The sequence below is a fragment of the Muntiacus reevesi genome, chromosome 1 (assembly GCF_963930625.1).
Source record: "Muntiacus reevesi chromosome 1, mMunRee1.1, whole genome shotgun sequence".
Classification (NCBI taxonomy): Eukaryota; Metazoa; Chordata; class Mammalia; order Artiodactyla; family Cervidae; genus Muntiacus; species Muntiacus reevesi.
In genome coordinates this window covers 9057392-9081900 of record NC_089249.1, presented here as the reverse complement: position 1 = coordinate 9081900, position 24509 = coordinate 9057392, and the positions used below count along the sequence as shown (strand labels likewise).

Sequence of the window (24509 nt, the reverse complement as noted above, 5' to 3'; positions counted from 1 at the left end):
TTCGAGACAAAAGCTAAAATAATTTACCACCACAAAACCAACTTTATGATAAATGTTGAAGGAAGGATTCCAAATGAAAAACAAGAAAATTACAGAAGGAAAAAGCTCACTGGTAAAGGCAAATATATAGTAAAGGTAGATAATCACCCACACACAAAACTAGTAGGGAGGTTAAGAGACATAAGTAGTAAAATCATCTGTATCTGCAATAAGCAGTTAAGGGTACACAAAACAATTTGATATAAAATATGATATCAAAAGCTAATCATGAGGGAAGGAGTGTACAAACACAGGGTGTTTAAAACACAGTTGAAATTAAGAGATCAGCAACTTAAAACAATCATATTTGTTTATAGATGCTACACAAAAGCCTCATGGAAATCACAAACCAAAAATCTATAAAAGATAAAAAGGAATTCAAACATAACACTAAAGATAGTCAAATCACCAGAAAACAAAAGAAGGGGGGAAAAGACCCACAAAAACAAATCCAAAACAGTTAACAAAATGGCAGCAAGAACATACATACTGATCATTACTTTAAATGTAAACAGACTAAATGTGCCAGCTAAAGGACATACACTGGCTGAATGGATAAGAAAAGTACAATCTGTACATATGTTGCCTAGAAAAGGCTCACCTCAGGTTTAGAGACACATACAGACTGAAAGTGAGGGGATGGAAAAAGGTATTCCACTCATGGAAAAATTTTTTTAAAAAGCTGGAATAGCAATATTTGTATCAGATGAATGGACTTTAAATAAAGTCTGTTACAAGAGACAAAGAAGAACACTGCATAATGATGAAGAGATCAATCCAAGAAGAAGACATAACAACAACAAATACATATGCATCCAGCACCCCAATTTATAAGGCAAATACAGGTACACTAGAGGTGAAGAACCTGCCTGCCAATGCAGGAGACATAAGAGATGAAGGCCGGATCCCTGGGTCAGGAAGATCCCCTGGAGAAGGAAATGGCAACCCACTCCAGAGAATTCCATGGACAGAGGAGCCTGGCAGGCTACAGTCCATAGAGTCAGACACAGCTGAAGTGATTCAGCAAACATGAATTAACAAACATAAAAAGAAAAATCAACAGTAATATAATATTAGAGGACTTTAACACCCCACTTACATCAATGGACAAGATCATCCACATAGAAAATGAATAAGGAAACACTGGCCTTAAAAATACATTAGAACAAATGGACTTAAATCAGTATTCATAGAGCATTCCATCCAAAAGCAGTAGAAGACACATTCTTTTCAAATGCACATGGAACATTCTCCAGGATAGACCACATGCTAGCCCACAAAATAAGCCTGAATAAATTTAAGAAAACTGAAATTATATCAAGCATTTTTTTCAACCACAGTACCATGAGGCTAGAAATCTACTATAAGAAAAAAACTGGAAAAACCACAATATGGGAGGCTAAACAATATACTATTAAACAAGCAATGGATCACTGAAGGAATGTATAACTGAAGCACTTTGCTGTACCGAAGAAATTAACACATTGTAAATCAAGTATACTTCAATTAAACAACAAAAAAATATGCTGATTAAAGAAATCAAAGGTGACACAAACAGGTGAAGAGACAAACCATGTTCCTGGACTGGAAGAAAACAATATAGTCAAAATGACTATAAGGCAATCTACAGAATCAACGCAAGCCCCTTCAAGTTACCAATGGCATTTTTTTACAGGAGTAGAACAAAATAAACCTTAAGATTTGTATGGAGACACAAAAGACCCCAAATAGCCAAAGCAATCTTGAAAAAGAAAAGTGGAGGTGGAGGAATCATGTGCCCTGGCTTCTGACTATACCACAAAGCCACAGTCATCAAAACAGTATGGTATTGGCACAAAAATAGAAATACAGATCAATGGAGCAGGCCAGAAATAAACCCATGAACCTTTGGTCAATTAACCTATGACAAAAGAGACAAGACTATACAATGGAGGAAAGACAGTTGCTTCAGTAAATGGTGCTGGGAAAACTGGACAGCTACCTGTAAAAAAATGAAATTATAACATTCTCTAACACCTTACACAAAAATAAACTCAAACTGAATTAAAAACCTAAATGTGAACCTGAACAGTACAAAACGCTTAGAGGAAAAAACATAGGCTGAACATTGACATAAATTGCAGCAGTATCTTTTTCAACCTGTCTCCCAGAGAAATGGAAATAAAAAACAAACAAATGGGACCTAGTTAAACTCAAAAGTGTATGCACAGCAAGTTCAGTTCAGCTCGGTCGCTCAGTCGTGTCCGACTCTTTGCGACCCCGTGGACTGTAGCACACCAAGCCTCCCTGTCCATCACCAACTCCTTCAGCTTACTCAGACTCATGTCCATTGAGTCAGTGATACCACCCAACCATCTCATCCTCTGTCATCCCCTTCTCCTCCTGCCTTCAATCATTCCCATCATCAGGGTCTTTTCAAACGAGTCAGTTCTTCGCATCAGGTGGCCAAAGTAGTGGAGTTTCAGCTTCAGCATCACTCCTTCCAATGAACACCCAGGACTGATCTCATTTAGGATGGACTGGTTGGATCTCCTTGCAGTCCAAGGGACTCTCAAGTCTTCTCCAGCATCACAGTTCAAAAGCATCAGTTCTTCAGTGCTCAGCTTTCTTTATAGTCCAACACATCCATACATGACCACTGGAAAAACCAAAGCTTTGACTAGACAGACGTTTGTTGGGAAAGTAATGTTTCTGCTTTTTAATATGCTCTCTAGATTGGTCATAACTTTTCTTCCAAGGAGCAAGCATCTTTTAATTTCATGGCTGTAGTCACCATATGCTGTGACTTGGAGCCCAAAAAGATAGTCCCTCATTGTTTCCATTATTTCCCCATCTACTTGGCATGAAGTGATGGGACCAGATGCCATGATCTTAGTTTTCTGAATGTTGAGTTCTAAGTTGATTTTTTCACTCTCCTCTTTCACTTTCAAGAGGCTCTTTAGTTCTTCTTTGCTTTCTGCCATAAGGGTGGTGTCATCTGCGTATCTGAGGTTATTGATATTTCTCCCAGTAATCTTTATTCCAGCTTGTGCTTCATCCAATCCAGCATTTCTCATGATATACTCTGCATGTAAGTTAAATAAGCAGGGTGACAATATACAGCCTTGACGTACTCCTTTCCTGATTTGGAACTAGTCTGTTGTTCCATGTCCAGTTCCAATTGTTGCTTCTTGACCTGCATATAGGTTTCTCAAGAGACAGGTCAGATGGTCTGGTATTCTCGTCTCTTTAAGAATTTTCCACAGTTTGTTGTGATCCACACAGTCAAAGACTTTGGCATACTCAATAAAGCAAACGTTTTTCTGGAACACTCTCATTTTTTCAATGATCCAACAGATGTTGGCAATTTGATCTCTGGTTCCTCCGCCTTTTCTAAATCCAGCTTGAACATATGGAAGGTCACGGTTCATGTACTATTGAAGCCTTTTGCCAGCATGTGAGATGAGTGCAATTGTACAGTAGTTTCAGCATTCTTTAGCATTGCCTTTCTTTGGGATTGGAATGAAAACTGACCTTTTCCAGTCCTGTGGCCACTGCTGAGTTTTCCAAATTTGCTGGCATATTGAGTGCAGCACTTTCACAGCATCATCTTTTAGGATTTGAAATAGCTCAACTGCTATTCCATCACCTCCACTAGCTTTGTTTGTTTGTAGTTATGCTTCCTGAGACCCACTTGACTTCACATTCCAGGGTATCTGGCTCTAGGTGAATGATCACACCATTGTGATTATCTGGGTCATGAAGATCTTTTTTGTGTAATTCTTCTGTGTATTCTTGCCACCTCTTTTTACTATCTTCTGCTTCTGTTAGGTCCATACTATTTCTGTCATTTATTGAGCCCATCTTTGCAGGAAATGTTCCCTTGGTATCTCTAATTTTCTTGAAGAGATCTCTAGTCTTTTCCATTCTATTGTTTTCCTCTATTTCTTTGCATTGGTCACTGAGGAAGGCTTTCTTATCTCTCCTTGCTATTCTTTGGAACTCTGCATTCAAATGGGAATATCTTTCCTTTGCCTTTCACTTCTCTCCTTTTCACAGCTATTTGTAAGTCCTCCTCAGACAACCATTTTGCCTTCTTGCATTTCTTTGTCTTTTTCTTACCCATCAAAGGAAGCCATAAACAAGCTAAAAGACAAAATACGGAATGGGGAATCAAAAAAAAGGGCAGATGTCCTAAATAAACATTTCTCCAAGAAAGATATGGATGGAATAGACACATGAAAATAGTTCAACATCACTAAGTATTAGAGAAATGCACATCAAAACTACAGTGAGGAATCATCCCACACCAGTCAGAATGACCATCATCAAGATGCCTACAAATAATAACTTACTGGAGAGGCTGTGGAGACAAGAGAATCCTCCTGCACTGTTGCTGCAATGTAAGTTGGTGCAGTCACTATGCAGAAGGCATGGAGGTCCCCTAAGAAACTAGAAGTTACCATATGAACCAGCAATCCCACTCCTGGGCATTTATTTGGAAATACAAGAACTAATTCAAAAAGATACATGCACCAATGTTCACAGCAGCAATATTTACAATAGCCAAGACATGGAAGCAACCTAGATGTTCATCCACAGATGAATGGATAAAAATGATATGATATATACCTAAACACACACACACACACACACACAATGGAATATTACTTGGCTACAAAAAAAATGAAATAATGCCATTTGCATCAACATGGATTTTTTATTTTCCTTTTTGGGTGGAGAGAGGCATACTGCACGGCTTGTGCAATGTTAGTTCCCCAACCAGGGATCAAACCCAGGCCCACAGCAGCAAAACCATAGCGTGCTAACCACTGGACCACCAGGGAATTCCCTGTAACAACATGGAAAGACATAGAGATTATCATACTAAGTGAAGTCAGACAAAGACAGGTGTCTTATGATATCACTTATATGTAAACTCTAAAAAATGATACATATGAACTTATTTACAAAACAGAAACAGACTTACAGACACAGCAAACTTATGGTTACCAAAGGGGAAAGGGATAATGGGGTTAACAGATACACACTACTATAGAGAAAGTAAACAAGGACAGGGAACTACATTCACTACCTTGCAATGCGAATGCAAGTGAATGATAGTGAATGCATTCACTATCACTACTACGTGATGGGAAAAGCACATATATGTGTGTGTGTATACGCACTGAATCACTCTGCTGCACTCCTGAAACTAATGCAACATTGTAAGTGAATGACACTCAAGTTTAAAAAAAACAAAGAAAGAAAGAAATACCCTGCTCTCACTCTCCACCCTCCACCACCTGAACCAACTGGAAGCCACAGGGCAAGGTGCCCACTGACTGGGTCTACACAAGGCACCACCAGTCACACGACAGGGCAGGCAGAGGGAGGATCAGTCTGGGGCACAAACAGAAGACAGCCCGCCCATGTGTTAAAGGGACTTGCACTTAAATTTTCTTGAACGGGGAATCTGAGACATTGGCAACTGAAATATCCATGGGGGGTGGAGACACTTGAATGTTAATATTATTCCAAAAAAGACTTCAATTCTTTTACTTCATTTATTTTTTTCTTAAATGATAGTCTATGATAAATTTGGGTAAATGAACCCAATGAAAATTATGTCTGGTTAGTTCATTAATAAGTCATGGAAGTGATTTTTCTCAAGACATACCAGATTTTCTGCTGAAATACTTGGAATATTGCTGGTGCATATAATGTTTGGATATCATGGGGCAGAAGACAGGCTTAAATGGAGAACACATGGCCAAATTCTCAGAAATCAATGAAAATTCATACTTGTACCCTAAGCAGCATTGCTCTTAAGCTATTTCTGAAAAGAAATAAAAATCTGATAAGTGGGCTAGCCAACAGAGTTTTTTTTCCACCGAACTGGAATACCATGACCATGTTCACAAGTCTGTATGGAAGGCCCTTTTTAAAAAAGACATTAAGTTTTTCAGTTCTCTTTTTATATTATATAACTATTCACTAAGTATGTTTCCTATGAAAATTAAGCAACTTGATGATTTTAAACACATTTCTTAAAAGTTGGTAACCAGCCAACACAGGTCCACAGAGTTTTCCTGCACCAAGGCTCCATCAGCCTCTTCCACACTCCATCCAGCTGGCCCCAGCAATTGGGTCCTGCTTCCCACAGAAAGGGCATTTCATTAGGTCTACTGCCCGATCATCATTCTGAATCCTGTGAGATTCCATTTAGCACTCAAGAGCCAGGACTTATTTTTTCGGTGGAATTAACCCAAAGACTTTGGTGCTGACCTGGGAAATGCCAGTTCCACTTAACTGCTTCCTGTCTTCATCTCAAGCCAATCCTCTGACCAAAAGCTCACTCTGTACTCACCACAGCTCCACTTTACTTAGAGTTGGTAGTGCAAAGATGATCACTCCCAGCTCAACATAGTGCACTCTGTACGTCACTCATAAATAGTCATTGCTACAAATTATCATCCAAACAGTTTCTGTTTTTCTCTCCAAAACCCCAGAGACCTGCATTTGTAAAAGCTGCATGGGCATTTTAACTTTCCAAGCATGATTAATGACTGGTGATGTAAAGACTTACACACACCAGATTGAAATGGAGATTCTCCATTTAATGGCTCCAGGAGAGTCACCCCAGCCGAAGGCGGCAGTGCAGCCATTGAGGTCTGAAGACAGTCAAGGAGCTGTCATTTCACAAGCCCAAAGGCACTAACTAACATGCACCTTGCAAGTCCTGCCATTTAGGAAAACTTGGAGTGATGTCTCAGTACTGAAGTAAGAGTGAACTGACATGGAGCCACTCTTAACCAAAGTCAGTTCACAGCATGGTAATAAAAGCCGTTCAGGCACTTCTCTGGTGGTCTAGTGGTTAAGAATCTGCCTGCCAATGAAGAGGACATGGGTTCGAGCCCTGGTCCAGGAAGATCCCACACGCAGCAGAGCAACGGATCTAGTGCTCTACAGCGCACAACTACTGCGGCCCATGCACCTAGAGCCCACACTTGACAACAAGAGAAGCCACCCAATGAGAAGTCCATGCACCGCAACTGGTGAAAATTCCACACAGCAACAGAGACCTAGTGCAGCTGAAAATAAACACAAACATCTAAATCTTTAAAAAAGAAAAGCCATTCAAAGCTATCCACATTCAATACTCGGCTGTCCTCTGGATGTCTCGGTGCCTCAATCAAGTGCCCAAAAGCTGCTCCCCAGGAGGTCTGCAGTTCTCCGTCTTGTTGCCTCTTGTCAGTAAGACAGGTGAGCAGGGAAGCCGAGATGCCCCGGAGTAAGCAGCAGTATCAGGGCTTCCCAGGCAGCGCTAGGGGTAAAGAACCTGCCTGCTAACGCAGGAGACATAAGGAACTCGGGTTCGAGCCCTGGGTCAGGAAGATCCCTGGAGGAGAGCATGGCAACCCACTCCAGTATTCTTGCTTGGAAGATCCCCAGGTACAGAGGAGCCTGTGGGCTACAGTTCATAAGATTGCAAAGAGTCAGCCACAACCGAAGCGACTTATCACACACACAAAAGAAGTTGTTTTCTGACGTTTGACAGGCTGATTTCTCTCCACTCCTCAAAATTACAGTTTTCTGAGAGAAAAACAAAAACCAAAAAGCCCAATATGCTAGTGTTGAGTCAGGTAGTATCGAGAACTAAATTCAGGGACTGGTACAAAAGACCAGAAATAAGACTCTCTTAAAACAAGGGGGGCGGGGGAGATTCCCAGTGGTCCAGTAGTTAAGAATCCACTTTGCAATGCAGGGTATGCAGGTTCAACCCTTTGTTAGGGAACTAGGATCCCACACACCTAAGAGCAACTAAGCCACAACTAAGACCTAAGGCAGTCAAATAAATTTTTTTTTAACAAAGGGAGGGGTTGAATTTCTTCTCATGTAGTATGAACTTCAGAGATAAATAGTACAGCCCTGGAATAGCAGCTCCACAATTATCATCAAAATTCCAAGTTTTTTTTGTATTTCTATTCTGCCATCCTTAGCTAGGGGCATCCATCTGCAAAGTCACCTCATGAGCACAAAATGGCTGCTGGAGCATCACTCAGCATATCCACATTTCAGGCAGAGAAAAAGATGGTAAGGACCAAAGGACTCCTGCCTCACAACTGAGTAAGGCAATCTTTCAGGAGCTTTCCTGGAAGTTTCACCCTGCAAGTTCTGCTAATATCTCTGCTTACATCTGCCACCATGAGATAAGCAGTTGGAAAATATAGCTATTGTCGATCTTAGCTAAGCACACTGAAGCTGGCAAGAATACAGGAATTGTTAGGAAAAGGGAGAGACTGAATATTAGGATGGCCACTGACAGTACCTGCCACAATGAATGTCACAGTGCTAGGTAAAAGGTGAAAGAAGCAGGCACAGGTGAGATACCTAGACAGAGAAATCAGTGCCTGGAGGAGGAACTGACAATAATTCAGCCTTGGCAGAGTTGTTCTGTAAGCTAGCCAACAAATCCAAGCAGGAAACATCCCCCCGAGCTGTGTTAATATGCACACCAAATGTTTGTGTGCTGCTCGGGATGTTCCATTCCCGAGACAGTCACGACAGAGCACGTGTAGAGAGCACGCCGCAGAAGCAGACATCACAGGCACAGCTGGCTGTAGCTGAAGAGTGAGACTGGCAATGGGTTGGTAGGCCATCCAGGACGAGAGCTGGGGGTACAAGCTCTCAACTGTGGCTGTACTCTAGAATCACCTGGGGAACTTTCCAAAATATGGATGCCCGGATCCCATCTCTGGGGATTCTGAGTTAACAAGGTCTAGGGTGAGACCTGGGTTTGAGGAGGTTTTATACACAGCAATGTGTGAGAAGTTTCACTCCTGTAGATCAGGCCCTCCAGATCCCATGAGAAGCTGGGCAGCCCACAGAGAAGCCCTCACATTTGAGACTCCCTTGGAAGTAGCGCCTTGAGAAGATTAAATCATTTGCTGAAGGCCACACAGCTGGGACGGTAGTACAGCCAGGATCTGAACTTGGATCCATTTGACAAGCCAAAGCAAAGCCGCTGGCTTGAGGTCTTTTTTCCAATCTCAATCCCAAGCCTCCACCACGGTGGAGGCATATCCCAGAAAGTCTGGGACAGCTTTCCTGCTGAGCCATGAGGACAGATCCACCAGGAGGTAGAGAGGGATACCTGGAGAGAGGCGTGTTCTACAGAGCAAAAGCTGCAGGGTCCCAATCTGCAAACCAAGGAAGTGTGGGCAGCAAAGGAAGAGGGGTGGTAACTGGGACAAAAGATGACTAACACTGCTGAGACCTGTCAAATGTCTGACTTATTTTTCAAGCCTCACAAAAACCTGTCACTTAGATGCTGTGGTTCCTATTGACAAAGGAGGAAACTGAGGCTCTGAGAGCTGAGGCCTTTTCAAATGAAAGGAAAAAGAAACAGAAACGAAATCAAGATGGCAGAAGAAACATAAGTGTCCACTCACCTCAGGGCTGCTGCTAATTTAAAATGAACCCCCTAAAAGCTTCAAAGCAGAAACAGGTTTCTCCACAGAGCAGGTCACAGTGGGGCCACCACCTATCTTGCCAAGTGCTGGCAAATCCAAAGCCACTCCCCACCTCCCAACCTCTACTGTTCCTTTGGCCTCATCAGAACAGTTCGTGATGCTTTTTCAAAGAGCCATCCCTATAGGCACATGGATGGATTGCCAGGATAGCAAAGGGGCAGGGGGGAAGCTCTTCAGGAGTAGGGACCACCTCCGATATCGTCTCTGGGAGCTCGGGACTCAAGACCAGTCATGTACAACCTCTGAGTGAATGAGTGAAGTGAACAATGAATGAAGGGCAGAGCTGAAATGCTGCCCCTGGATCCTCCAGCCCAGGGGCTGTGGAGGAGGCTGACGATTGTGACTGAGACCACAGCTCCACCCCTTGGCTGTAGGCCCTGGGGACTTGACCTCTCTGAACCTGTTTCCACATCTAGAAAACAGGTAACACCTACAGCCTGGTCATTAGGATTTAATTAAATAATGTGTGGAAAGTGCCCAGCATGGGGTCTGACACATAACAGGCCCTGAAAAACAACAGTAGCTCCTTTTTCCTTCCTTCTAAAAAGGATTTATGTCTCAGAGAGTTGCTTGACAGAGTGCAGCAAATAAATCAGAAATGAGAAACACAGACCTCCAAAGTCCTCCCCAGCTGCTGAACCGCACACTCAACCCTAGCCTGGTTTTCATCTCCCACAAACCCAAGAGGATCCACTCCCAACTGAAACACTCAATGTGTAGCTCAGTGAGTCTGGGTATTTTCATAAAGAAAAGAAAATCAGGTTTAGATTCCGTCCCTGGCCTTTCCAGATTAACTGCTGGGGGATGTAGTTCTTCCCCTTTATACTAGGACTGCAGAGTCTGCAAACACTCAACTACTGTGAAGATACGGAACTTCCCTGGTGGCTCAAATAGTAAAGCATCTGCCCGCAATGCCATGGGTTCCATCCTCGGGTTGGGAAACTCCCCTTGAGAAGGGAATGGCAACCCACTCGTGTTCTTGCCTGGAGAACTCCATGGACAGAGGAGCCTGGCAGCTACAGTCCACGGGGTTGCACTCACCCACTGGATGTTTCCTGGTCAATCAGATGCTCAGAAACACCAAACCCAAACTCAGGTACAGAACACTCTCTCAAGATACTCACTCTAGTCCTGGTGAGGAGAACTTAGAGCAGTTTTCTTTCACTTCCATGTGGTGAGTAGTTCCAAGGACCTGATGTCATAAATGAATTTACAATGAACAGGAGCAACTCGTTTTCCTGAATCGTAACTGAAATGAAGCTGTCCCAAGTCTTGCTCTGTTCACAGTGTCATCTGACTCAGCAGTAAGTCCCTGCTGATGCCAAGTGACTTCAAAGGCCTGGTCTCTAACGAGTCCCATGTGTGACGCAAATTCTTCTGCTCCTACCCTATAGTCTTGGGCTTCCTGGTGGCTCAGATAGTAAAGAATCTGCCTGCAATGCAGGAGACCCGGGTTTGATCTCCAGACTGGGAAGATCCTTGAAGAAGGAAATGAACCCACTCCAGTATTCTTGCCTGGAGAACTCCATGGACAGAGGAGCCCAGCAGGTTACAGTCCATGGAGTCACAAAGAGTCAGACATGACTCAACAACTAACACTTTCACTTTCCTACCTATAGTCTGAAGGATAGGGGTTACAAGCAAGGGAATCCATTCAAGTGACCATCTTCAGAGATTAATAAGAGTTCTCAGAAAATCATTTTCTCCTTCTCTAAAAGTTGGTAAGTAAATTATAATAACAACACAGAACATATGTTGAATAGATCACCATACTTGCCAACTGAAACACTCCAGGGATATGTTTATTCATTTTATATAATCTGGAAACAAATCTTTTTTATCCAAGTAAAATTTTACTTTTGCCTACTGATGCTTCACAATAAAGTGCCAAACTAAAACAGGAAGATAAAGAAAATGCTGGTGATGTGATACATCTTGACAGCCTTGTGACATCTTAGTGCAGATGGGCATGAGGGTACACAAGAATTCCAATCACTCAACAAAGAGGTACTCGGGCACCAATTGAATCTGGGCTTACAGCAGACGCAGGTATAAAACACCCAGCAGACCTGGCTTTGGTGGAGTTTGCAATCTAATGGGGGACTCCATTAAGCAAACAGCACAGGGCAATAAAATCCATGACAGAGAAGAGAGGGGGCTACAAGAGGACAGGGTGGCCTTCAGCAGAAGGGTTACCTCAAGGAAAAAGACAAGGAGGAATTAGGAACAAAAACTAGGTGGGGGAGGAGCAGTGTAGACGTGAGAACAGCTACAAAAGCTACAGAAGAGAACACAGCAGGTCCAGGGTCTTAAAGAGAAGTGACACGGTAAGATGAGCAGTCTGGAAAGATCACTCAGAGGCAGGACTGCTGGAAGACAGCACAACTAGGGAAGTGCCTGCTGCCGCATGAAGGATGGAGAGACCCAAACAACATCAAGGAATGTGCAGTGGGCACGTTCTTGGTCCAAGCACTGAGACAGTAAGTACTTCATGAACCTTCTCATTAGATCCTTACAACAATCCTGAGGAGGAACTTCTACAGATGAGACAACTGCTGGTACTTTCTTTTCTCCTTTCCCCAATTTCCCCCAAAATCTAAACTGTGTTTGTTGCCTTCACTGCTGCTTAAAACAGTACAAGGCACAGAAGATATGTAAGGCATAGAGGATAAGACAGGTGGCTGAATGAAGCAATAAGGCAATCTCACCCACGAGCACCCTGCGTGGAGGACCCCACGCCCACTGCACTTACCACACTAGGCTGCAACTGTCAGTCTCTGCTGGTCCTTCTCAGTCCCGTATGCTCGTCCCTCCGCTCACCACCCTCCAGACTGTCCCGAGCTCGACCAGGGCTCTCTTCTGTCTTATCTACACCCATGTCGTTGCATCTCATCCTATGGTTTTAAATACCATCAATTGGCTGATGACGCTCAGATTTTTATCTCCATCAGAGACTTTCCCCCCATGAACTCTAGACCCTCTTTTCGGTGGGGGGCAGGGATGGGGGTGGAGGATGGAGTGCAGCCTGTGGGATCGTAGTTCACTAGCTAGGATTAAAGCCCTAGTTCACCAACTAGGACTCACAGCAGTGAAAGCTGGATCACAGGGAATTCCCTCCAGACCCTTTCTCCAGCCACTTACTCAACATCTCCGCTTGGCTGCCTAACACTCCGAGAGTCAGCTCCTTTTCTCAGTCAAATGGCAACTGTACTCTTCCAGTTGCTCAAGTCAGAGGTCAAAACCTTGGTATTGTTCTTGACTTGTCCCTCTCAAACCTTTATCTCCTCCATCAGCAACTCTGATTAACACTTACCTTCAAAATATATCCAGAATTCAACTTGTCACAGCCTCTACTGCCGCCACCCGGTTCTGGCCGCCTTCATTTCGCCCAAATTACTGTAAAGCTTCTCAGTGGTCTCCCCAGTTCCCTCCCTGCTTTTTTGATTCTCAACTGCCATGTTTCCGTCCAGTGCTTCCACTGCTCACACTCCGGTGCTGGCTCCTGTCTCAGGCGAGACGTCCTCACCCTGGCCTGGGAGACCCTCAAAGAGCTGGCTGCCCCTCCTACTGTGCTCGCCTGTCTTCTCTGGCCACAGCGGCCCCCTGGCCGGTGCTGGAGCAGACCAAGCCATCCCAAAGGCAAGCCTTCATACTTGCTGCACCCTCACTTGGGGGCACTCCCCAGACACCCTCCTGACTCACTACCTCACCTTTCAGGTCTCAAGTGCCACCCTCTGAATAAGCAGCCCCCAAAACTGCAACCCTCCTTCTCCCTACTCACATACAAGCTAATCACTAAATTTGACTGACTTTTTGTCTGCCTCTCCTGAGCCCCCAACTGCAGGAGGGCAAGGACTCTACTTGGCTCACTGTTACATTCCCAATAGTAACAAAAGTACCAGGCACAGGGCAGATCTCAACAAATATATACTGAATGAAAGAAGGAATGAGTGAATGATCTTCTTTACAGGATCTTCTCCATGCTGGCCACACTGGACATCAGAGACAAACTGAGGAGACAGAAAATTTCTATAGAATTGCATTACACATAACCCGATAAAGCATAGAAGCTGATGGCTTTAATTTGAAGAATCTTCCATGTGTTTTCTGATCAAAAAAGAACAAGCAAGGAGTCTGAAACAATCTGAAAATGCTTTCCAAAAATATTTTAGGAATTTTATTATTATAAAATTTTTAATTCATGTATTAAAAATGTATACCAAGGCAAAAAAATCATGTAAGCATATCACAAAACAGTTTTCAAAACAAACAAAACACATCCAATGTAAAAAAAAAAAAAACTTACACATACAAAATGCAATGTATTTCCAATTAAAAAATAATAATAATAAAGCAAGGAGAAATGTTTGAAAAATGCTCGTCCAAAAGTAAAAAACAAAACCCTCCCCTTGACTGGCCACTTAAGCTGCCCTGAAAGGCTTTTCCTCTTCCCTCATGTTACCTGGTCTTTCTTCTTATTTTTCTTTTTATTTGTAAGATAAGGGCCAATCAAGGCATTTTTAAAGGCTTATCTGTTGCTAGACTTTTATAGTCAAGTGACTTAATTCCAAAAGTTAAAACTTATACAATGAGCTATAAACACAGAGTTCCTTAACACTGTATGCAAATCAAATTATGATTTCGGTACTCTGCATAGAACATGCCACTACAGAAATTTCTTTTTATGAAATTGAGATTTTCACATCACATTTGCTTAAGTCACAGTAAGTCCATAAATCAGTTCCTCAACCCACCATAAAACAAACAAAAAAAACAAAAACAAATCTTCTAATCAAAGTATTTTATTCACTCTACTTATGGTTCCCTCAAATGCTAAATAGGAATATCTAATCTAAAATACATCTGGAGTGGTCTATTCCCCCTACCCACCCCACATCTAGTAATATGCACCAACAACAGAAACTGGCTCAATGCTTGCCTACTATTAAAGCTAATGTTCACTTGATTTAGTTCTTCTTGCAGCAACAAAAAGTTTTCAATTTTGGTTGTCTTTTTATGTAAGAACCACATCTATTACTAACACTTAACAATATATTTCAGGGAAAATGTTGGGATTTAAGCTGCAAATAAAATTCCTAATCAGGAGGTCAAAAAAGCTAGTTACTGATATTGATATGCTTTTCCCTGTCAAAAACTATCTTTTCTAATTTCTTTTTTTAATTAACTTTAGAGGGAGAGAAAGGAGGAGGAAGAGAAGGGAAGGAAAACAGACTGGCTGGGAGGTTAAAGGTGATATCTTCCAGTCACAGTGACTCTTCCAGTATGGTGTAGAAAACCAGAGATTCTCTTGAAATTCAATAGGAGAACAGCACTGGCAATGCCGTTCATCTAAAAGTAAATGGAATTTAGAAGAAAAAAAAAAAAATTTTTTTTTTTTTTTTACTATTTTCTATATCTTAGAAAAAATCTGTTGTTAAAACTTATGATTAAAATTAGCTCCTCCTCAATTATTCCAATTTGCTAACATTTAAATGTGGAGCAATTACTTTTAAGAAAAGAGAGAAAGTGAGGATTAAGAAAGGTTAAGTTCAGTCAAGTAGAAAGTCTGGTACGTAAAAAACCAGAGAGAGCAGGAGAGTGCCCAGTCCAGAGACTGACAGACTCCAGGTCCAGCCTGGGGCTGCCACAAGCTAAGGAAAAAAGGTAAATCGACAAAATCTACTCTCTCCAACACACATAACATTTGCTTCACAGAGAGAACTTTTGAAATCTAAGACTCACTTATCAAGTGAATTAAAGAAAATTTTTCAAACTGTGCACATAGACACAATATTTTGAAAGTAAATTTTAAGGGGTGCAAATAGGCTCTGAGATTATATTTGAGAGAATTATATACCCCCTTGGGGTGTGGTTCAGAAAGCTGGCTACCACCACCCTGAGGCACAGCCTGCACCAATGATAGTATTAAAATATATATATTTCCTTCCAATTATTCTCATTAATTATGTCAACCAATTTAAATGCATCAAGGGAGAATTTTACCAATGGTATAACTAGGTACATATTTACATTTTCATTTGCATCTTAAGGACAAACTGTTAAAAAATAATGGTGATTATGAAAAACAAGATTAAAGGTGTGTTCATTTGGGAAAAATTACATTAATATTATTCATCCAACCACACTTTTGTAATTAATGCAATACTACAAAACAATTCACAGCTTTATAAAAGTTGAAGTACAGAGTTTCATTAGGATTTTTTTCCAATTCAAAATTAAAAGAGGTCAACTTACATCATCACTTAACTATTTTATTCTAAAATCTTTAAAATATATAAAATACCAAGATTATCAACAGTCACATATGTTTTGAAGTCAGGGGACACATGTATTTTCTTAAGATTGGTTCCGTTTGTGTAGAAGGTCTGTGAGGATTCCCCAGTGACAACATTCCACCACTGTGCAGAGAAAAATAAAACTCTTATTAGGCTGGTAATTAGAGTGAGACAGACAATCTGCAGTGCCAACAGGATCCTTCACCCCCACCCCTCCTACTCACAAATTTAAGCTAATACCAGGAAAGATGTCTATATAGTTTAATGCTGAATACAGTATCATCAACCCAGTCCACCTTTCATGATTACTCCTGGTGAGTGCCTCACAGCGACCCCCCACCTAACCCCCTGTAAGGCAAAATAGAGAAACACACAGCCTACTCAAAACTGCAGACACAGGCTACCTAGAGCCCATTACAGCCATGGCTGAACTGAATTCTGTCTGCATGTCATCCTCAGTAGAATGGCGAGAACAATCCTCTGTCCTATGTAGTCAAGTAGACTTGACTACTCATAATATGAGCTGCAGAATAGAATAGGTTCTCTCTACTGAACCCTCCTTTCACCAGGAGTGATTCAAGAGCCCGTGACCAAGTTTTTTATTTGGGCTTCCCTAGTGGCTCAGCAGTAAAGAATCACTGCCAAGGCAAAAGACACGGGTTTGAGCCCTGATATAGGAAAAACCCCCCATGCCTTGGAGCAATGAAGCCACAACTCTTGAGCCTGTGCTCTAGAGCATAGAAGCCACACTACTGAGTCCACGTGTCGTAGAGCTGGTGCTCCGCAACAAGAGAAACCACTGCAATGAGAAGCCCATGCATTGCAACTAGAGAGCAGCCCCTGCTCACCACAGCTAGAGAAAAGCCTGTGCAACGAAGACCTAGCAGAGCCAAAAATAAAATAGATAAATAAATAATATTTATTTATAAATACAATAATTTAAAATAAAAAATTAAAAAAAAATAATTTGTTTAAAAAGTCTATACATGTATTTGCCAAATAAATACTGAACATTCAAATGTAGGAGGTACATGGACCAAGTCCTTCCTTTCTACTCCAATTGTTGAATTGGCTAAGATTATATATAATATTTATATTCTATTACCAAAAAGAGATCATGATGCTTACCTACATATCTCATAGTTGAGGGCAAGAGACCATGTACATGAACACCTTCTGAAAAGGCCTCAGGTACATCAAGATTCTGAGAATTTAAATGCAATGGTCACTTCTGTATCCATGGCAATGCCCAGCATTCTGCCTTGCTCGTGTGACTGGATCAACTATTCATGTTCAGTATTGGTCATGCTAACTGGTAAAAGTATACCTTGTGGACTTAAGTAAAGCAACATGTACTAACTTGAAATTTTCCAGAACTAACAATTTTGCACTATAAAACAGCAGTGTCATCAAGACTGCGGAGGACAGCCACTAAAGGCAAATCATAGAGATCAGCTAGTCCAACTGCCTCACCTTACAAGTAAGGAAACCGGGGTTGAGAGAGAAGAAAGGCCTTGTCACTGTGGATGACGCTGCTCGCAGGTGACAGAAGTGGAAGAGACATCTGGTTTCCCAACCTTGTGCACCCATACCCGTCCCACGATTAAACCTCTCTGCTTGGAAACACTACCCCACAGTCATTAATGTGACCATGGATGAAAAGACAATATTAAACAGGACTCTTTTTGGCCATACCACACAGCATGCGGGACCCATAGTTCCCTGACCAGTGATTGAATCTATGACCCCCTGCAGTGGAAGCACGGAGTCTTAACCACTTAAACAGGACTTACACAGGGGACTTCTAGTGCAGTGAAACTGCTCTGCATAATACTGCAATGGTGGACACGTCATTACACACTCATCAAAATTCACAGAATGTACAATACCAAGAGTGAACCCTAATAGAAACTATGGACTTTAGTGGTAATGAACATTCATCATTTATAACAAATGTACCCTCTGGTGGAGGATGTTGATAGTGGGGAGGCTTGTATGTGGAGGCAGTGGGGTGTATGAGAACTTTATATTTTTCAATCAATTTTGCTGTGAAACTAAATTTGCTCTAGGAAATAAATTTTTTTTAGAAATAGCAGGTAGAGGAAAGGATACATTGGGAATTGGGGACTAAGAGGTACAAACTACTATATATAAAATAGATAAGCAACAAGGACCTACTGTTAGAGCACAGAGAACTATATTCAATATCTATATTATAAAGGTATACATAACTGAATCATGTTGCTGCACAACTGAAACCCTAAATCAACTATACCTCGCTTTTTAAAAATGGAAAAAAACAGCTACCACTTACTCAGGGCACATCGTGTGCCACCACGTACATGTACTTCACCTGTATTAACTCCTTAACCCTCCCAACCCTGTGAGGCCGGCATTATTATTATACCGACTTTACAGATGAGGAATCATCTATGCAAGATCACAAAGCTAGTGGCAGAGCTAGGCTCTGAATTCAAGCAGTTTTCCCCAAGGCTCATTCTCCTGAACTTTATACTCTGTTGCCTCTAAGTCATGGCAAACCTGTACTTATCAGCATGTATTTAATATTTCAAATCAGCCCTTCTCCTCACGAGTATAACTTACTGTGGATTTCTTGCCTTTCTAACAGGATGTACTCTGTGGTATAACACAAGTAAATGACATTATTTTTAACTTATAAATAGGAATAATTTTAAAAGTTAAGAGCTTTTTAGCTACTGGATACACACTTTATCTTACTGACATTCAATTTACATAGCTTGGGTTATAAACAGACTCAAAAGGCCTATTTTCTTGGATACTAGCAGCTATTCCCTTTTACTTGCTCTGTGCTTTTGGATAGTCTCATTAACATGCTGGGTAGATGTAGGCTGGACTGTATCACAATCAGTTTAACCATGCTGGTAACCAAACCAGAAGAAAGAATAGCCTGACTGTCACTGAAATATACAGACTGAATACACAGGTTCTTTCACACTCAAGACCTAACTCTACAGACGCTGATTCGCTGTTTATCTTGTGCTTCTCTAGGAATGCTGGCTATCTAGTCACTGATCTCTATTCTATCTTGTAAGCCAGACTCACAATTCTGTGACAGTCTTCTATGGGGCCCAGATCATCAAAAGACAGGGTCTCTAGAAGCTCAATGTCAAAGCTGAGCAGTTAAATTTTTCAGCAGTTAATACAGTTGAAGACTTCCAGCTTCCAACACAAAAACAGCAATGCTGCTCCCCTAAGAATTATCCTCGGGGCAGTTTATCTCTACATTCAAGAAGGACAGTGGCTGACAGTATCGCAATCCCCCAGTAACTAACTAGAGGTGTGCCTTTCCTTTGCTGTGGCCGTTTGGTCGGCGAGTCACGTCCGTGGACCCACGGGCCTTTGTTTAGGCACAGGCTAACGAAACACCTTGTGAACTACAGTGTACTTTCAGTGTGAACTTGCAAAATGGATCACAACACACATCCTCTCACAGAGCTAAAAACCGCCCTCTGACTTCTCTTTTTCACAAGCTAGAGTATTCATTAAATAAAACTGCATTTATATAGGTGCCATGTATCCAAAAACTTCAATTCAGTCATTCAAATATTTTTGAACATCTATACTGAGCTGATGTTCAAATTACACCACAATTGCACTTTCACATGGTAGCAAATGCTCAAAATTCTCCAAAGCGAAGTTTCAACAGTACATGAACCAAGAAATTCCAGATATTCAAGCTGAATTTAGAAAAGGCAGAGGAACCAGAGATCAAATGGCCAACATCGGTTGGATCAAAAAAAAAAAAAGCAAGTGAATTCCAGAAAAACATCTATTTCTGTTTCATTGACTACACTAAAGCCTTTGACTGCATGGATCATAACAAACTGGAAAATTCTTAAAGAGATGGGAATACCAGACCACCTTACCTGCCTCCTGAAAAATCGATATACAGGTCAAGAAGCAACAGTTAGAACCGGACATGGAACAACGGACTGGTTCCAAATTAGGCAAGGAGTACGTCAAGGCTGTATGTTTTCACCCTGATTATTTAACTGATAAGCAGAATACATCATGCAAAATGCCAGACTGGATGAAGCACAAGCTGGAATCAAGACTGCTGGGAGAAATATCAATAACCTTAGATATGCAGATGACACCACCCTTATGGCAGAAAAAGAAGAGGAACTAAAGAGTCTCTTGATTAAAGTGAAAGAGGAGAGTAAAAAGCTGGCTTAACAAGGTGAAAAGACAGCCTTCAGAATGGGAGAAAATAATAGCAAACGAAGCAACAGACAAAGGATTAATCTCAAAAATATACAAGCAACTCCTGCACCTCAATTCCAGAAAAATAAATGACCCAATCAAAAAATGGGCCAAAAACTAAACAGACATTTCTCCAAAGAAGACATACAGATGGCTAACAAACACATGAAAAGATGCTCAACATCACTCATTATCAGAGAAATGCAAATCAAAACCACAATGAGATACCATTACACGCCAGTCAGGATGGCTGCTATCCAAAAGTCTACAAGCAATAAATGCTGGAGAGGGTGTGGAGAAAAGGGAACCCTCTTACACTGTTGGTGAGAATGCAAACTAGTACAGTCACTATGGAGAACAGTGTGGAGATTTCTTAAAAACTGGAAATAGAACTGCCATATGACCCAGCAATCCCACTTCTGGGCATACACACTAAGGAAACCAGATCTGAAAGAGACATGTGCACCCCAATGTTCATCGCAGCACTGTTTATAATAGCCAGGACATGGAAGCAACCTAGATGCCCATCAGCAGACGAATGGATAAGGAAGCTATGGTACATATACACAATGGAATATTACTCAGCCATTAAAAAGAATTCATTTGAATCAGTTCTAATGAGATGGATGAAACTGGAACCCATTATACAGAGTGAAGTAAGCCAGAAAGATAAAGACTAATATGTATACTAATGCATATATATGGAATTTAAAAAGACGATAACGATAACCCTATATGCAAAACAGAAAAAGAGACACAGATGTATAGAACAGACTTTTGGACTCTGTGGGAGAAGGCGAGGGTGGGATGTTCTGAGAGAATAGCACTGAAACAAGTATACTATCAAGAGTGAAACAGATCACCAGCCCAGGTTGGATGCATGAGACAAGTGTTCAGGGCTGGTGCACTGGGAAGACCCAGAGGGATGGGATAGGGAGGGAGGTGGGAGAGGGGATCGGGATGGGGAACACTGTAAATCCATGGCTGATTCATGTCAATGTATAGCAAAAACCACTACAATACTGTAAAGTAATTAGCCTCCAACTAATAAAAATAAATGAAAAAAAAAGAAAAAGAAAAAGCTGGCTTAAAACTCAACATTCAGAAAACTAAGATCATGACATCCGGTCCCATCACTTCATGGTAAACAGCAAGCAGATGGGGAAACAACGGAAACAGTGAGATAATTTATTCTTTTGAGCTCCAAAATCACTGCAGATGGTGACTGCAGCCATGAAATTGAAAGACGCTTGCTCCCTGGAAGAAAAGCTATAACCAACCTAGACAGTATATTAAAAAGCAGAGACATTATCTTGCAACAAAGGTCCATCTAGTCAAAGCTATAGTTTTTCCAGTAGTCACGTATGGATGTTGAGAGTTGGGCCATAAAGAAGGCTGAGCGCTGACGAACTGATGCTTTTGAACTGTGGTGTTGGAGAAAACTCTTGAGAGTCCCTTGGACTGCAAGGATATCAAACCAGTCAATCCTAAAGGAAATCAGTATTGAATATTCATTGGAAGGACTGATGCTGAAGCTCCAATACTCTGGTCACCTGATGCAAAGAGCCGATTCATTAGAAGAGACTTTGATGCTGGGAAAGCTTGAAGGCAGGAGGAAAAGGGGATGACAGGATGAGATGGTTGGATGGCATCACCGACTCAATGGACATGAGTTTGAACAAGCTCCAAGAGCTGGTGAAGGACAGGGAAGCCTGGCGTGCTGCAGTCCATGGGGTCGCAGAGTCGGACACAACTGAGGACTGAACAACAACAACACTGTACCAAAGGGCCTCCCTGGCAGCTCAGCGGCTTCTGCACGCTGAGAAGGGATAGGCTACAGACTCCCGTATTCCTGGGCTTCCTGGGTGGCTCAGATGGTAAAGAATCCACCGGCCACTCAGGAGACCTGGGTTTGATCCCTGGGTTGGGAAGATCCCCTGGAAAAGGGAATGGCAACTCACTCCAGTATTCTTGCCTGAAGAATCCCATGGACAGAGGAGCCTGGCAGGCTACAGTCCATGGGGTCGCAAAGAGTCAGACACAACTGAGCGATGAAGCACAGCACATACTGTACTAGACAATTAGAATCATCTCCTACCCTTGAACGTTTTCAGGAAGAAAAAAACAGTATCACGAGATCTAATTCAATAGCCTTCTATGTTAAGCGATCAGTACAACATACAGTACCATCTTCAAACCCCTTTAACACATCAACCGCTACTCCAAAGGCTCAGCTCCAGCATCCCTCCCCAGGAACCCTCTGTCCTCTCCTTTGTGCTTCCAATATTCTTCTGCAGACATGTCCTAGAACCCCTCTTACACTTAAGAGACTTTATTTACTGTCTGTTTCCCCCAAAGACTGTCAACCACCTAAGCAAGAACGAGGTTTTAAACACTGTCCCACACAGGAGAGTCAGCAGACAGTGGCACTTAGTACATTCTTAATGAGGGGATGGATAAAAAGACGCAAGCACCAAAAAACAACCCTGAGGCACCACAACATACTCGACAGTGGCCTCAGTATTTACTAATACTGGTTCATATAAGCAAATGTCCTAAGTGATTTTAGGACATTCACCACCTCTATGAACATCACTTTCCTCACCTACAAACCAAAGATGATAAAATTTAAGTCTCACAAGCTGGCTACAAAGATGATGTAAGTAAAGCATTTTCTAAACTATAAAGCAATATGCTGCTGTTGCTATTTTTATTACTACTACTACTATAATAATAGTATAATAATATTATTACTATTTTTATTATTGTTACTACTACTATTACCACTAATACTTAAGAAAGAAAATTTCACAAATAAAAAAAAATTTTTAAGACTTTCAACCAACACAGTTCACAATTAGCAAAGCAGGAAATCAAATCCAGTTAAACACCCTACTTTCTAGTCATTCTGATCATCTAAGACTTGTATGGGGTGGTATGACAGCTCTGGTCTGAAAAGATCCCTAACACTGTCATCAGAACTTCCAAAAGACCTGAGGAAAGCAGCCTTGCAAATCATCACCCAAAACAGGGTAACAGTAACTGCCCCTCCTTTCTGATGGGTTGTATGAGGCCCAACGGAGACACAGGATGTGAAAATAGCTTGGAAAGTAGGGTACAGGCTGCTCTTTCCCCTTAGTCTTTGAGAATCCCTCACCTTGAGATATCCTCCAGCAGAAACAAGCATTTTGGTGTCTGGAGAAAAGCAAAGGTCGGTCACCCAGCCTCCATGAGTAGTAGCTCCTTCTTCTACTGAAATCGGAGCACACAAATGAAGAAGCTCACCGTTTGAGACATTCCATATCTACAAAAGTGATACACAGTTCATTAGCAGGGTTACTCAAAAGTTTTATATCTATCACATCGGAACATATTTGGAAATTTTTCTTAAAAATATAATTACAATTCGGTGATACCTTAGTAACTTTTTTAATTACATTCTTTTTCAAATTAAAAAAATAAATATAATTAAAATGCATTAAAAATAAAATAAAATAAAATGCATTACCTGTGATGTTTATCTTTAACTATACTCAAAAAAAATATAAAAAAAGGACTTGAGTGATTAATTAGAAAACCGAGACTCTTTCACTGAATAAAAGAGTATGATAGGAGAAGCAGGGAATAAACAAAAAAGGCCTAATAAATTAAACTACCTCAAAAGAACAAAGAATTCTAGTTTAGGATCTAGAATAATGACAGATACTATACAAACACCTGAAGTATACATATTTTAAACAGTAAGTCCAGTAAGGTTTTTTTTATATGCATATGTATAATTGTTAATACTTTATAGGTATAAGGAAGCAAACATATAAACATTCACTAAGATTATTTTAGTGAACTTCTATAAACAACCTAATTACTAAAAGATACTAATATTTCCATTTACTTCCAGTGATAATATATGAGCAGTACTCTAATTTTTCAAAGAAATTACACATCAGAATAAGAAAAATAGAGGCATAAACAGCAAAAGAAAATAACTAAAATCATCGTTTGTAAATATCTCCCTGGGAAATCCAAGAGAATCAAATGGAAAACTGATTAGAAAGAATTCAGTAAGACAGCCAGATATAAGATATATATAAAAAATTAACTGCTTTCCTGTTATTTTTAAAAAATAAAGTGGAAAAACAAATTTTTTAATGTACTAAAGAAAATTTTTTGAATAGCACTTAAAGAGAGACAATTTTTACCTTTAGGGCTTTCTGGAAAATGAAATATTGCCTTATAACCAATAAATAGGTCCTTTCATCCAGAGATGAGGACTCAGAGCAAAATCAATGTTCCCAAAGTAGCCCTGCTCCTTCAGTGGGTGTGATATTTGTGAGAATGGCATAGAGATTACTTAGTTGATTACTCAGTTCTTAAGCAAGAGAATCTTATTTTCCTGGCAGTCCTATCTGATAAT

The 24509-nt window shown here is 41.1% G+C and overlaps 1 protein-coding gene across 4 annotated transcripts in view; it reads right to left on the bottom strand.

The window, feature by feature from the left end:
- Positions 1-13711: 13711 nt before the first annotated feature.
- Positions 13712-24509, bottom strand: part of APAF1 (apoptotic peptidase activating factor 1) — an 82494-nt gene continuing 71696 nt past the window's right edge. For all 4 annotated transcript variants that reach the window (XM_065937340.1, XM_065937366.1, XM_065937347.1 and 1 more), the window contains 2 exons: positions 23253-23399; positions 13712-15973 (listed from right to left, as the gene is read on the bottom strand). In XM_065937340.1, the coding sequence (XP_065793412.1) occupies positions 15827-15973; positions 23253-23399 (294 nt within the window). In that variant the 3' untranslated portion in view covers positions 13712-15826. The remainder of the gene's footprint in view (positions 15974-23252; positions 23400-24509) is intronic.